The 17,067-nt window shown below is 36.2% G+C and overlaps 1 protein-coding gene across 1 annotated transcript in view; it reads right to left on the reverse strand.

Moving 5' to 3' along the window:
- LOC142341221 (uncharacterized) overlaps window positions 1-17,067 on the reverse strand; it is a 206,019-nt gene that overhangs the window by 95,534 nt on the left and 93,418 nt on the right. The window contains exon 13 of the mRNA XM_075392143.1: window positions 3,886-3,969. Coding sequence (XP_075248258.1) covers window positions 3,886-3,969 — 84 coding nt within the window. The remainder of the gene's footprint in view (window positions 1-3,885; window positions 3,970-17,067) is intronic.

Here is a 17,067-nt window from a genome sequence, read left to right on the forward strand (position 1 = left end):
AAGCAGGGAAAAAAGACAAGCAGAACTAAACAAAAAGACTCTATTCTCGCGGTCGCAAAATTTTGTACCATTAGAGCCACATCTGCTCTAAAAAAATCCGATCATGTGGAAAGCAGATAAATTGTGGAATACAAAAATTCCTAGAAAACATTGAAGACTTGACTGTAGGTTCAAGTTTGATTAGATTTGATAAATATGATGGATTCGGCCCCCACGTAGGAAGAAAATAAGCTTAATAAAAGTAATAGTTGTCCGGGTACTCTAAAGAACTATGATAGCTCAATTTCAAAAATTTGCCGGAACACAGCCGCCGTTTACCTGCTTGACGCACATCGGGATTAAAACAGGAAAAGAAAAAGACAGAATTGATAGAAAATGATTCAAAAGTTTCAAAAAATTCTCTAATCTGGTGGGCGACTTAGTTAGTTTATGGAAACATACGCGGAAGATTGCCGGAAAATAACCGCCGTTGATTCCCATAAACACTATTGGGATTGAAAGAATAGATAATAAAAAAATGATTTTTTGTACAAAGCCAATTTTAAAGTGGAAACTATTTTGATGTCATTTTGTAGTTGAACATACTCCGCTTTCTTAGTGAGAGAATACAGGGGCTGGTATCAATACCAATAAGTATTAGAGATGGTAACAAAGACTTAAAAGAATGAAGTTCAAAAAACGAGCAACTAAAATTGGGCTTTATGGGTTTATCCTGTTTCTATTTCTGATTTCGTTTTTAATTCGGACTCTGCTAATTTTTAATAGTCTTTTTGACCAACTGCCGTTTAAAAGCACTTTAGCAGAACGCGAGATGAGTGAAACTAGCCTAGAGAATTCAAAAAGATTTTACGCAAATTGTTCGAAAAAGTTTTAAAAAAAGGAGCGCTTAGAGTAGCCGACTGAGAAAATAAGGGAGGCTATTAATTATACAATTTCCGAAATTATACAATTATTTTCAATTAAACTTCAAAAGTGATGGCTATTAAGCTTTAATACTAATGCCAGCTGGGCAATCGCTTTAAGGACTTCGATAACCAAATGCACTATGACAGAATGACCGGGCTCAATCAGTTTATCCCGTTTCCTTCGATTTTGCTCTTTTCACCTTGACCGTATTCACTATATAGCGTACTTCAGCAAGTGAAATAATTAAAGTCTAAAATCTGGGATTTTTTAAGAAGTCAAAAAGATTAGAACAATTAAAACTAGATTATGACAAAAATTAATCACAGATATATATAAACAAAAGGCAGCTACAATATTATGGACAGTTTGTAAAAAATGCAAGGGCAGCTTCATGATTTTGAAAAAATAAAAATGAAATAGAAGATTAGAAGAGAAAAACAGGTATATTTCGTAACTCAACTTTGGAGAGTAGATTTCATAAGTAGATTTCGTAACGTAACTTATCTTCACTAAATTTTGAAAAACCTTATGCGGCAACAATAATTTGATAACACATTTTAAATCCCTGATGTGGAACAGAAAAGATTATTCTATTAAAACCAAAAACGAAACAAAATAAGCAGAATTGGACAAGAAACCGTCGAAATTGGTTTTCTTATATGTACGATTTATGAGAACACCTCACGTTAAAAACTGCGACAAAAAATTCCTTAAGTAAACAAAACCGTTACCATATTCACTAATAATTAAAAGTATGAGCCGAATTTGCCCTTAAAACGCATTATTTGCCTCTCAAAACAACTGTAATATCAATTTCCGTATTTTGAAAAAGCAAAAATGAAACAAATCGTCGAAAATTACCGAACTTGATTCAACGCAGCAGATACACATAGCCAGCAGATTGCCGGAAAATAGCTGCGATAGACGCTTGTGGCCTCACATGGAATTGAATAAACTAAAAAAAACAAGAGGCAGATTGACCACCAGTCCTTTAATAGACCACTGACTTTCTGGGTTATATTCGGACGGTCAATTTTGACATATACGGTCTATAAGGAAAAATCCCTAGGAGATTTTTTTAAAATTATTATTTGAAATCAAAAACTCGAGAATCTAACACTTAAGAATAAGGGCATATACGATTGGCACTAGTTAGATGCACACTATTGATATTTAACTGTAAATGTTCTTGAAAATTGAAGTTCATAAATTGAAATCAGAAGTCATTTTTTCAGAAGCCACACAATTGACATAAAAGCAGAACAAATGACGTCTCGCACGCAAATTTTAACTGCAAAGCAGTAGAAGTCTCTGAAATTGAAAAAGTCAATGGTCGCAAGAATCATCGATGTCACGAATTAAAAAAACATAACCGACTAACCGCCAGAAGAATTGCTCTCGAGCGGCTAGTGGGAGCTCTAATCAATTGCAGCCTGCTTCAGTCAGGGGGACTTAAGGAAGTTCAATAGTTTAACATATACCAATATTAAAATTTAAAGTGAAAAAATGGCACCAGTTTTGGCGCACTTTTCATTTGACATTTAGTATTAAATTGCCGCCAATTGAGTTCAGCTGCTTGAAATTGTCATTGAGAGAGAATTCTAAATCACGCGCAACAAAAAGTCAAGGGCGCAAAAGTCACTCGCAAAGTCAAAACTGTCAAGCAAAAATTTTGCATAAAAAGACACGTTTAAAATAATTGCTGAGTTCGTTCAAGAGCAATTAACCACGATGTCCGCAATAATAGCCGTTATCACTTCGCGGCCATTAAAAACATACGCGGCAGATTGCCGAAAAATCGCCGTCGTTGATTCCAATAACCAAGATTGGGATTGAAGGAAGAGAAAAACTACTGGGCAAAAAATTGATTTTTGTACGCACAATTTTAAAGTACGAACAATTTTGATTTCATTTTGGAGCTGAACATACTCCTGTTTTGCGTTGAGACCACACAGGGGCTATTATCAATACCAATGGCATTAGAGATGGTAACTAAGAACAAATTTCGAGTACCGGGCATCTAAAATTGGGCTTTATGGGTTTATCCCGTTTCTATTTCTGATTTCGTTTTTTGATACTGACTCTCTTCGTTTTGAAATGCTTTGCTGAGCAACCGCTGTCTAAAAACACTTTAACAGAATGAGAGAAGAGTGAAAACAGCCTAAAGAAGTCAAAAGATGACTAAGGTGAACTAAGGTAAAGCGAAAAATGTTAATTCGACGAAAAAAAATTAGGGGCGCCATAATAGCCGACTGAGAAGCTGAGGCGTCTATTAAGCATAAACCGACAAATGTCGGAATAATTGCTCCCGAACGACAGGCGAGGCCAGGAGCTGTAGCGTAGATGAAATTTTCTTTATGGCTGCAAAAATAGTTGACCACGCCGGGATTCGAACTATGGACCTCCCGATCCATCACGAGAAGCAGTGCCCACTCGGCTTTCACGCCCTTCTTGTTGGTATGCTGCGATAGATTTTATTTTATTAACAAGCTGTACTTCGGAGTGAGAAGATAGAGATCACTCAAAAATGAAGAACGAAAGCGTGAAAAAGTCACTTGAGAAGTCAAAGAATGTTCTAGAAGAAAAGCGCAAAATGTTCAAGCAAAAAATTTGCATACAAAATACTAACACGTTTTTAATAATTGCTACGAACTTCTTTCGAGAGCAATTAAAAAATCACCAACTCAGCAAAAATCAATTAACACGGCAATAATTTACACGGCAATTACTCTATTTCGCTTTTAAAGCAAAGCGCTGCTTGAAAACCGGGTACGTCCGGTAAAAACATACTACTTCAGTGAAAACAATATTCGAGTCGTAAAAACCCAATATAAGGCCAATAATAGCTCAGATCAGCTATCGCAGCTATTAATAAGTTTTACAATTATCTTTGTATTAGATAAGTGCATTTAAAAATGCAAATTTAATATAGATAACTGCATTTAATTCAGATAACTGCATTAAATGGTGAAGACTTACTTTAGCAATCATGTCAGAGAGCACTTTTTCACACTCTGACAGCTGCACTTCCAACTCAAGAGTCCTCTGTGTGTTTACTGGTGCCTGAAATATACAGTGAAAGGTGATGATCATCAACTAAAACTTCTCGGTCGATAGTCGGTAGTAAATCTTTTCCACATCACGATTAGAACTATTTATCAAGGTTCAATTAAAAATATACGACTGCTGTCTTACAATTTGGCTAGCTCGAACATTTAGTGCCGGTTTCAATTCTATTGCAGGCTATTTCAATGAGGAGGATAAGTTCACAAGGGGGGCTTCAGATGGCGTTATCAGCACACACTTAAGATTCCAAATGAGAATAAATTCGGCGCAATTTTCATTTTTTTCAAGTTTGACGGTGGCCTTGAGTTCAGCCGTTTAGAATGTGAATGGAGAGAAATGTAGAACACACCAGGCAGATGGTTTTCACATAAAAACTCTAAGGGTCATAGGAAGTCCATCGAAAGGTAAAGCGAAAAGGCCACACCGTTGCAATTGCAGCAAACTGTGTTCGAGTTCAAAAATATCGATTTTAATTGATGAGTTGCTTAAAAAACAAAGGGCACCCAACTCATGCAATGTGATAAAACATGATGAGCACAATGATAGTCACGCCATCGATCCGGAAAGGTTACTAAATATGGCAGCATTCATCACCTTTTCAGTAAACTAATTAGACGACACCTTCCATTTGAGCAAGATGGGCATATAATTTTTTTTGTTTTCTCGTGCTATTGTTAAATCAAATTTATTATAAATAAACCTAGCTTAGAAAGAGAAAGCAGAAGCGAGATCGCTATTATGTCACATCGACCGTTTTCAAAGAAAAATTCTTTTTGCAGTTCGAACTGAGAGAAAATTGAAACTAGCGAGAAAATTGCCAAGAATAGAGACACTAGTATGAAGAAACCTGTACATTAGTTAGGCTTCCATAAACTTAAATTAAGCCATATAATCAGAGCGCGTTGATTATTTAGGAGAAAAAAATTGTTCAATATTTCGTGCGCGAACTTCTTCAGTTGGCGTCGGTTAAAACTCGTTCTTGTTCCGAAAATTATACGATAATTTTCGAGAATTGATTATTTAACTGTTAATGGGTACAGACTGATTAATGGAAATAAGCTTTTGATTAGTGCTTTGAGTAGAACGTTCAATTTGAGTTAAAAACTATTATTAAAAAAACAAACCGACAACGTCGGACGATTTGCTCTCGAACGGCTGGTCTGGTTCCATCCGTCTACCTCTCCGTTGAAACATGAGAACATTACAGGGCTATGATTTTTTTTGGCTCACAGCGGATTTATTTTAGCACTGGACAAAATTTCTTAATCCGCGCAGTTCAAATCACTTAAAAAAAACAAAAAAGTCAAGCGTGAAAAATTCACTCGAGAAATGAAATCGAGAGAATGTTCAAGAATAAAACGGGTGTCACGCCCCTATTTCGTCCCTCATAGTTACGTGATTATTTTCCTTTAAATATCCATAAATAAGTGCTTTAATCTAGTTCATATTCATTTAGTTTCAAGGCCATATATAGCCAGTATTTCCATCAAGGCCTGTAACCCCAAATTTGTTTATGTTTACAAAAAACAACTTCAGAGTGACAGTTTTACTAGTAAATATATCAAGTGCCTAAAAGCCTCAATATTTACTTTTTTGAGTTTCTTGAAGATGAATTAGCATAATTAGTAAATAACTTCATGAGAGATTATGTACTTGGTGAAGTAAATATTCTGATAGAGTAGGTGCAAATACGGAACTTGTATATGTACTTAACAAACATCAAGAGACGTACAAAAGCCGGAAACTGCCCAACTTGTAGATCAGTAAATATTTGCGAAGGACCAATACAACTCGAGGCACAGTCCTGCGGAACTTACGACCAGAACACCAGAGAAACAGCCTGACTATCAGTTGCTAATAAAACTCAGCAAAAACTTAAACTTCTTATTCTTTCATTGAAACTTCGTCTTTATTTTCTGATATAATAATTAAAAGGATTGAACTGGAAATTCTCTTAAAACTTCCAAGGTTGACAGTCTTTCTTAGAGTAGAAATTGAGACTAACAAAACTCTAAAATACAAGGCAAACTAGTGGATATATCATGCATCCGAAATACTCAGTAAAAGGCTGTTACTAGCTAATTTTATTAAAAATATATCCGCTAAAAATCGCACTGTGAAACATCTAAATAAGTCCCTGAAAATGACAATAATTATTCCAAGTTATCTCTCAAATTTACCTCAATAACACCGTAGATTCATACTCTAAAAATCAGTGCGTAACATGGTGACAGGAGTTATTAACTGTTTTCCAGTTTAACGAACCGAAACTCTAATTCTTTGATAAATTCGACATTTTCCTTCTTTCTGACATTTTCCTCTTTTGCGTTTTCTTCATTACCTTAAGAGCCTCCAATCATCCAGACCAGCTTCCAGGACTTCCTTTTCGAGCAGGACGATAATGCAGAAAGCAGTAACAAAGGAAAGAATGGGTGGAAACTGTGTGTGTCTTTGTGGACAAAATGCAACAATAATTCAAAAGTGTTTGAGTGGACAATAACTGGAACAAACTCAACCACAGCCGCCACAACGGACAAAAACAACACAGGGTATTTGCAAACGAGGATATTGCGAGTAAATTATTTTGTAAAAATTTAATTTTGGTGCTTTATTTATGTCAATTTATAAAGAACAAATTCTCCCCGCTATTAATAATTGCCGCGCTTCCCCCAATTTTGTTGAACATATTGAAGGAAACAATATTAATTACACCCACAACAGCAATAAAACACAAGCTCAGATAGTAAGCGCTTTCTCCTCTTCAGTTTATAAGTCCATTTTAATTTATGTGCTAGATAAAGATGATACACTTGTCGCAATTTATTGGACAGCAAAAAGTCTAAATCAAAAAGCTCGCAAATTTGGCCTTATTCGTAATAAACTTCAATCTGATAGAGACATTAACCTTGACAACATCATTACTGATTATCAGATAACATCAGAATAAGCTAAATTACTGAAACATTCACTTAAATATTAACTAAAAGAGGGCAAAACAAAAATTTAAACAGAATAATAAAACAATTATATTTAATTTCCCCACCAAGCTCCGGAGGTTAATGAATCAAACAGTGACTTCAGTCATTATGCTGTTGCCTATCTGAGTGCAGCTTCCACAAGGCCTGTGCGGTCATGGTCCCCACGAATTTTCCTAGACTAAGGGGCACTCTTTAGAGGTGAGACTTCGGCGGCCCATACGGCTTCAACGATATAAGTCTGACGATTCGACCGGAGCTTTAGGAATAGGCTTATAAGCAGCCCTTCTTTATTATTTTCTGAACGAATGGTTTCAGTAGTTTCCTTTCTGATATTCTTGTGCTATTCATTTAACTGTTTTCTTCTCTTAAAACCCCTTAATCTCTCCATTAAGTTAAGTTAAGTGTGTTATTTAATACTTTTGAACGGAAAAAAAGACTGATTGAACGATAAGTATATAATCTAAACGGGTAAAAAGCAAAATGGCAGACGCACAAATCAACATCACACCCTTCTCTGGATCAGAAACGGACAATTTTAACGAGTTTGAACAACTAATAACAGGTGAAATCGGAGTTGCAGCAATCGCAGCCGCGCAACAAGCGAACTTTTGGCAGTTGCATTTAAAAGGAGATGCTTTACGATACTTTCTAACCCTACCAGAGGCTACCAGACTAGTGTTTGCGGATAGCATAACAGCTCTAAGAAACAGATTCACGCAGGATGATTTGAGAGAGATCAGAATAATTAAGTTAGAAAATCAAAAGTTCAATCCAAAAACAGATACAGTAAAAAATTTCTTAGTAAAGTTAAGAACAGAAGCAAATAAAGCATATCCAGCACCCGAAATAGTAGTAGCGCCAGCAGGCGCAGGTGATCCTGAAGCCCGGAGATTCGAAAAAGACAGCAGCAAGAGATTCTGCCCTTCAGATGTCAGAAAATCGAAAAAACGAGCAAATAAAGCGCTTCTTTATTAAGTCTATGCCGAATTGGCTTGAGCCTAAGCTCTTAGAAAGGCCAGACACAGATACAATCGATCAATTATGCACCTTAGCTAGCCAACAGATTGCAATAAGGGAGATGTGTAACAGAGAAGAGTACTTTGATGACGGATTTAATGAAATAACTGAATCAAACACTGATAAAATGTTAAAAGCAATAACTGTTCTTTCAAATAATCAAAAAGAAGTTGAGCAGAAACTTGAACAAAAAGTAGCACCTAAAAATAAGCCACCAGAACAAGGCCCAGTAAACATATTCACACCAAATTACCCTCAACAAGTCTACAGACAAAGTTATAGACAAAATTTCCGCCCGCAATATCAAAATTATCAACCAAATTATCGTCAATATCAGCCCAATGATCGTCAATTTCAGCAAAACTATTGGCCCCAGCAACAGTATGCCCCCCGTGCTAATAATTACCGAGAGTTTAAATCACAATTTAAGGCCCCTAGACCTTTTTTTATCAAAATGAACAGCCACAAACTCGGAATTATTGGACTGAACCTTCAAATAGCCCCCCATTTGTCCATCTAGCTTATGTTAATAGACCAGTTTATCAGTTTCCTACAAAAAATACCCCTCAAAACGTTCTCCGACAGGGAATAGTTTATGATAGCCCAGCACAAGACCGATACGGTATGCAAAAAGCAAAAGAATTTAGTCGAGCTGGTGCACTTCAAAGTAGAAATATGAGAGGTATGAATTATCCATTTAATCAACAAAAAAAACTAATAAAGCCACCCAACTTTGAAAAACAAAAAAAATTATAAAGACTCAGTTAATTATTATAACGAAAGCACGTCTAGTCCTAGTTTAGATAAAGTAATAGAACCAGTTTATAATGAAAGTAACAAAAAGCGTAGAAAACACAAAAATAATAAAAATAAAGTGAATAAATCTGTGCAATTCCCAACACAAGTACCTCAATCCGCACCAAAGCCAGTAACACATGTTCAACAATTATTTAGCATTGTCCCACTTTTAGGCAGAACATTATCCTATGTTAAAGTTAAATTTAATGGAGAATTAGAAAGACGCGCACTAATTGATACAGGAACATTTGCAAACGTGATAAGCCGCGAGTTTTACAAGGAACTTATTAAAACAAATATCAATTCAATAATAGAAATAGAAAAGCCTGATCTAGATAAAGTAAAAATGGCAAACGGAAATAGTCAAAATTGACAAAGCAATTAAAGTTACATTTAAATTGGGCACACAAACATTCAGTGGAGACTTCCTTGTTTTAATTGTCACAACTCCTGTAATATTAGGAAACCCATTCTTCGTTAAACATAAAGTTAGCATCTGCCCAGGACAAAGCTACATTAAATTCCATGATCAAACTCTGCAAATAAATGAAATAAAGCCAGAAAAAGCAACCTAGAAGAGTAGTAAAACGTAAAAAATTCGGAGTTTATACACAGAAAAAGCAAGTCTTACAACCAAATCAACAAGCAGTATTAGAATGCAAGCTTTAGGACAAACTAGAATCATTCACTCACCTTTGTGGAGTAATAATTCCAAATGAAATTTTTGAAAAAGAGAGCGAAGTAATATTAACGTCCTCATTAAGTAAAGTTGCTGAAAATAATATTCTTTACATCTATGTATTGAACATTACTGATCACCCAATTACCATAAATCAAGGCGAAGAAATAGCCAAATTCTCGTTCTTAACATCAGACCAAGCTGAAAAGTTGTTAGAAGTAGACCCACAATTAATAAATATTGCGAAAATGAGTGAAAATTACTTAACAGAAATAAATCAATTAATTCAAGTCACAGATACGCCAAAAAGAAAGGCCCAACCAGCAAAGCCGGCACCGGAATATGAAAAATTGTGGTTCCCAACGCCTGAAACGTGTCCAGATCCGACAAATTTGTCGCCCTTGCAGAGAGAATTATTTGAGCAATTGTTAAAACTGCAAGAAATGGAGAAATTAGACCCAAAGGGTAATCATCAGGACAAAATAACCTTTTTAAGCAAATTCCCGTGGGAAAAATCGGCACTCAATGATGAGCAAAAAGCTGTAGTAGGTGAATTATTAGTTGAATTCAGTGATATCTTTGCGAGACACAGATTTGACGTTGGATATAATACAGATTTAAAAATAAAGTTAACTCCTGAAAGAAGTATACCAATTTATGAACAAGGCCCTCCAACGCCTATCCATCTGAGAAATGAGCTACAAGTAGAGCTCGCACTAATGCATTGCTACGGACTGATAACAAGTTTGTCTCAATCAAGATATAGTAGTCCGCTTTTCGCTCAACGGAAAAATTCAGGAAGACTTAGACTATTAATTGACTTGAGAAAAGTAAATCATTTGTTGAAAAACGATTATGTGAATACAAATTTCCCAATTTCGAACATGAGTGACGCAATAAACTACTTTGCCGGGAAAAAGTTGTTCACAAAAATTGACTGTTCTCAAGCATATCACTGCGTGCAAATGGCAGACGATGTATCAGTGCAACTGCTAGCCTTTAATTTTGCTTCGGGAACTTATGCTTATAAATGTCTTGCACAAGGATTGAATAAGTCAGTACCTGGATTTAGCTCATTTATTAGACATTACTTGGACCCAAGCTTAGCCTCAGGAAATTGTACCCAGTTTATGGATGATATCGGAAATGCAGTAACAAAATTTTAACAATTGGTACCCTCTTTGCGAGAAATATTTATCTGTATACGTCAATCCGGACTGAAACTGTCGCCCGAAAAGTGTGAAATAGCAACAGATATAATGAAATTCCTCGGAAATAACATCAGTGCAGAAGGAATATCACCAGAAAAAGCAAAAATAACTAAATTCCTTGATAAATTCAAAATGCAAAAAAGGACAAAACAAGTAAAACGATTAATCGGCTTCACTCAATTCTTCCGTAATTACATACCTAATCTAGGTGAGAAACTAATGTCTTTTTACAAGCTCCTGAAGAAGGATGCAGTAATAGAAACCACAGAAGAACATGTAAAAGCATTAGAAGTAATAAAGAAGGATCTAATGGAAGCAACGAATGTAACATTGCGATTGCCAAAACCAGGCTTGCAGTATGTAATTCTTTGTGACGCTAGTTACCACGGCGCAGGTTTTGTACTAATGGTGGAAGACTACGTAAATGAAACAGGAAAGAAAGAAAAGAAAACATACGCTCCCGTATCGTTTGGATCGCATTTGTTTAACGCCACACAGTTAAAGTTTTCAATTTACTACAAAGAGTTCCTAGCATTGTACTATGCGCTGAACTACTTCTCACACTACATCTGGGGATCAAGCAAACAAGTAATTATACTCAATGACAACAAAAGCCTCACACAATTCTTTCAGTCAAAAGTAATACCGCCATCTCTTTGGAATTGTTTAGACAGAATACTCGCCTTTAATATAGTAATTGCTCACATTCCTGGACGTGCTAATTATGCAACATATTTCCTCTCTAGAATGGAGAATGACAAAACAGCAACAATTTCTTTAAAGTTAACAGATAGAATTCCTGTTAAAGAAATAGAAATAGATACAGAAGCCCGGAATCCTGACGTTGAACTAAATGTGTTATTTGATACTGAAAATTTTGGAGATGAAATTAATAGTGACGAAATTGATGTCATTAAGAAGCTTGGGCACTACGAAGACTACAAAAAGAAACAGAATAATTTACCCATATCAGAAATACAAGGGCTATTTAAACTAAAAAGAAAAACAGAAATAAATTCAATTGAATACCCAAATCCATTAGATGAGTTCCCGGACCTTACAGACAACTTAATTAGCCTTAACTTAGCAGAAGAGCAGCAAAAAGATACAGACATTAGAACAGTAATAAACTGTATTCAACAAAATAATCAACAACCAGATTTAAAGTATGCTTCAATCAATTTAAAAAAGTATTACAAACATTTAAACAGATTAATTCTTGAAGGGAATGTCTTATACCGGAATTTTTATGATGATACTGGAAAAGTACCTCAAAAACAATTCTGTGTACCTAAGCATTTGTGGAAAGAAACTATATACAGGCTCCATAATTCACAAACAGCAGGTCATCTAGGCATTAAAGCAACAATTCAGGAATTTAGAAAGCGATTCTATTACCCACGTTTCACCGAACATTTCATTAGCTTCATCAAAAACTGCCTCACTTGTCTCCAAATAAATAGAGTACCAAAAAGCCACATCACATCGAAGTTACAACCAGTCAGTTCACTACAATCATATCCGGGAGATATGCTCCAAATCGATTTAGTAGGCCCCCTAAAGTCCTCACAATATAAGTATGTTTTGAGTGGAATAGATGTCTTCACAAAGTATCTATTTGCAGTTCCATTAACGAATGGATATGCTGACACAGTAGCCCGAGAACTAGTAAAGGTGTTCTTCCAACACAGCTACATTCCTCAAACAATACTTAGTGACTTAGGAACAAATTTTACTTCAGAATTAATGTCAGAGTTAGCAAGTTTATTAGAAGAAAAGTTGAAACATCCCTCACTAAAGAACCCTCAAACTATTGGAGCAGTAGAGCGATCTCATGGACCATTAAAAAGAATATTGCAGCTCAATACTGAGGAACAATGGAAAGATTGGCACAAAAATGTTCCTCTGGCAACATTCATTCATAATACTTCCTATCACTCAGCGACAAATTGTTGTCCTTCAACTTTATTCCATGGCAGAGAACCTATAAAGCCCCTTGACATTAGGTTCTCCAGAAAAGTAATGGATGCAGTAGCAGTAAATTCGGATTTTGTAAATGAACTGCAAGATGCCATGATGCAAAAGTTTGGGGAAAACAAATAAAAACTGACGACTGCATACTTGAAGTACAAGAAGTATTATGACCAAAAGGCCTCAGCAAAACCGATTCCGGAGAAATCATTCTGTTTACTTTTGAATCCTAAGCTACTAGAGAAATTAACTGTAATAGCTTCAAGTTCAGAAATGGCCACCGCTGTAAAAAGTGGAAAAAGTCCTTTCTGACTCTAATTACATCATTCGAAAAGTAAAAACGAATTACACACAATGTGTTCATCGCATCAGATTGAAACCAGTTAAACCGAGTGAAAATCCATAAGACCTCGAAGTTGTTAACCCTGTAAACTTTCAACCTGATCCATGGAGAAGACAACACATTGAACCGGAGCTCTTTGATAAACATATCCCGGAACTGATAAACGAACAGGAAAAGGAGATAAAACAATCCACAAAAGTGGAACAGGACCCAGTTAAAGTGACCATAAATGTTCCCCTAGGTGGACCATTAGCAGGGCCAGCAGCAGCAGCACCTCCAGCAGCACCACTGGCCCCACCAAGGGTAGTAGCACCAGCAGTTAGACCACGAACAGCTCCAGTACATCTTCCGGTGTTTGATTCTTCAAGTTCAGACGAAGCAATTCCTGACTCATTTGAAGAAAATAGCAGTTCAGATGAAAATCTAGCTGACCTGAACCTAGACGCTGAACAAATAGCAAGAATACCGGTAGATCCACTAATTGCTGATGAAATTCGACAGCAAGAACCAGAAAATCGTGTTCCTCTAGAATCATCCTCATCAGATGATTAAATGTTCTTACCAGCTCAACAACCGCAGCCATCAATAGTACCATTAGATGTTGAATCGCCTCCAGAAACACGCGAAGAACAATTTGCGTTAACTGACAGAAAATTAAGAACCCGACCTTATCATCCTAAACGACAACCAGAGAAAAGTGCCTTCAAATCACCAGAATACCAACAGAAGAAAAATGTACAAGGATTTAAAACAACTAGACAAATATGGTTACACGATGAAGATAGAACAAACCCTTACATCACCAACCAAGTTAGAAGATCAGGCAGTCCTAGACTAAAAAACGCACGTGCCAGACTGGAACAAGAAGAAAAACGTGAAGCAATAAAAGCATCAGCACAAGCAGCAAAACAATCAAATACACCAAGTAGAGAGACAAAATTAGATCAAGTTAGAGCTAGTATAGCAAAATATTCAGGGAAAAGCCCAGCAGTTCAGCAAACAGACCAGTAACCAGATCTCAAACCAAAAACTTTTCGTCAGGCTCATCAAACCAAAACTTAAATCATTTTAGTCAAGAAATAAATGCAACGTATCTAAGTTCACCAACAGATATCTTATACTCTCCACACTCTTTTGCACACTGTATATCAGCAGACCTTGCAATGGCAAAAGGATTAGCCCGACAAGTCAAAAGCTGGTACCCAGCAGCCCGAAGTGCAATTAGACTCAGATATCCACCAGATATTGGCTTAGTTTTAATCTACTTTGACCCCATTTCCGAACGTTATATCTTCAGTTTAGTTACTAAATTCAGGTACTACCACAAACCTACAAACGAATCTGTATTAGCAAGTCTCTATGAACTGAGAGAAATAGTATTAGATGCAGGAATTGCACACATAAGTCTTCCAAAACTCGCCAGTGGCTATGATAAATTAGATTTTAACATCATTTTTGAGCTTATATGTCAAGTCTTCGACCCTCTACCCATAACCATCTACATCCATTAGCATGTACAGACCCGGTACAGTATAGCAGTACCCTCTATTTGCCCCAAAAGCCCAACAAGCCTGAGCAACTTAGCCCTAAAGTCCAAAAATCGCCCAAAATTGGAAAAATTTCAACCTTAAATCCTAGTTATTTTGATATATCTCCAGAACTACTTGTCTGAACCTGGATTAAACTATTGTTCTGAACAGCCCTCATCCATTAGAAGCGATTCCAATTCCAGCTATAATTGACCCATTTTGACCCGTTCTGAGTACCAAAAACTTAGCCCAAAATTGACCATTCCAAAAATCCTAGGTTCACTTCAGAAAAATAGTCATAAAATTGTGAAAAATGCCCCGATCATTCCAAAGTTTTGCGCTGCAGCATTTTTCAAGTCGAGGAACCGACATTCAAATTTTGAAGCGAATTGAAGAACTTTAAAAATCGAGTGACGCTGGAGCCCCCGATTTTTGGCACTTTTCGAATCCGCTCGAATTCAATGATAACTCCTACAAAAAAACCCAATTGACCCATTTTATAACCCTAAACCATTTTACTGCTCACGCTTGACATCCCAGTACCCAAAAATCCCGTCAAAAATCAATAAAAGTTATTTATGACAAAAATACCGAACCCTACCAAAATGCGTTAAAATTGATAAAAATGTAGTGTAAATTATATCCCAAAAATATGCAAAAAACTGTCCCAAATGCATCCAGCAGCTACTCCCAGCTGCCACCCACATGGTACAACCTCAAACAACCATTAGAACCCAATATTGCTAAGTATATGTTGAAAAATGACGAAAACAAAAATTACGCTTGTGCTTCAATCCACCGCTTCAAAAATGTAGTCATTTTATTCTCCACCTGACCCGATAAAAGACACCTATAACCCCTACAACCCTAGTGCAACCCCCCACTAGTCTCTTAGTACCATAAAAACCAGTCCCAGCTCATCCCAGTACTAACCATGAATACTTAAACCCAAATAAGCTCCGAAATTGCCACAATTTTGTCAGAAAAAATTCAGTTATTTCCCACTAGAGTCAAAATTATTAACTTCTAACAGCAATTAGACAAACCATCAGCCACATCTATAGCTCTCAGAATATGCACTCCCAGCCCCCTAGTGCCAATAAGAGCTGAGAAAAGACAGCCAAAGTAGCGAAAATCACAAAAAATTGAGTGTAATTTCCGAAAAAAGTGATCAAAAATGCATCTTAATACCTGAATATGCCACATTTTATTGTTAATTCAGTTAGCCTTACTCATGAGCAGTCCAACCATAGTAATATCAATCATTTTGAACAAGTTTTTCATAGCCTCATAGCCAATAACCTATCCCCTATCTGAGCCTTTTCAAAAAACCCAGGTTCACTGCAGCAAAAACGTTATAACTCGTGAAAAAATAGTTGAAACTGCCCAAATTTTTGCACTGCAGGGTTTTTTGAGCCGATAAAGCGATTCACCAATTTTTCAATCGAAGCATTTTAAAAATTGAGTGACGCTGAGGCCCTCAATTTCGGAGACTTTTTGAAAATTTAAGTCATAAAATCCGACATATTGATCGAAAACCCTATATTATTAGCTTAAAACATCCGTATGCTCAAGCTCTACACGCCCATATCAAAAATATTGAAAATTGTTCCGTAAAATGTTGAAATAATAGCAAAAAACAGCCTACCAAACTTCTCAAATTCGCCAAAAAAGAGCCAGATTTAGACCAGAAAAATAGTACCAAATAGCCGACTTATGAGCCCATATCCAATATTCAGTCTCTCTATTAGTTTTCCAAGCCCAAGAAACCCATACAATTGCACAGAAATTCATAAATGTTGAAAAAAGTGAAAACATCGAAAATTGCACATATTTGATCAAATTTAGCCCAAAATTATAAAGTGAAAAACTCCACATAATAAAGTCAAATCATGCACCAAACTGCACCAATAGCTGCCACCAACATAGTATTCACTAGTATGACCCACAATTACTGTCAAAAATCAAATATCTTCAATCTATGTCAACTTATTCACCAAACATGATGCTTCACAAGTAAAAATCCAGCAAACTTCACAGAAAAAGCGGCACAAAACACAAGTTAACCAACTTCAAAGATACCAAAATGCTACCTCTGATAGCCACAGATATCAGAACTAACAGTTAGCACCTGATTTAGGCCACTAGAGAATCACCAGATCGACACATGTCTCGAAGAAGCTCAATTAGTGGAAAAATCATGTCTGAAAATTAGCATTTTGGACGTAAAAATCAATGTTCTGACCCGATAAATAGCTTCAAACCCTATAATTCAGTAATATACATTAGTACCAAGCATAAAAAATACCATTTTAACCATTCAATACTGATAATGTATGAACAGTGATGACTTATTCAGCCCGAAATTTCATGATTAAAAAATAGCCAGGTTCAGATTACAAAAATAGTCATAACTTTGTGAAAAATGCTCAAATTGCGCCAAATTTTTTCGCAGCAGCGTCTTTTGAGCCACAGAAGCTACCTGCCAGAAGCTACCTGCCAAATTCTCAAACATGAAATAAAAAAATAACCAAAAAGTGCCCAAAACCTGAATTTACAGCATAGTTGT

This window comes from Convolutriloba macropyga, chromosome 1 (assembly GCF_964194025.1).
Source record: "Convolutriloba macropyga chromosome 1, txConMacr16.3, whole genome shotgun sequence".
Lineage (NCBI taxonomy): Eukaryota > Metazoa > Xenacoelomorpha > Acoela > Convolutidae > Convolutriloba > Convolutriloba macropyga.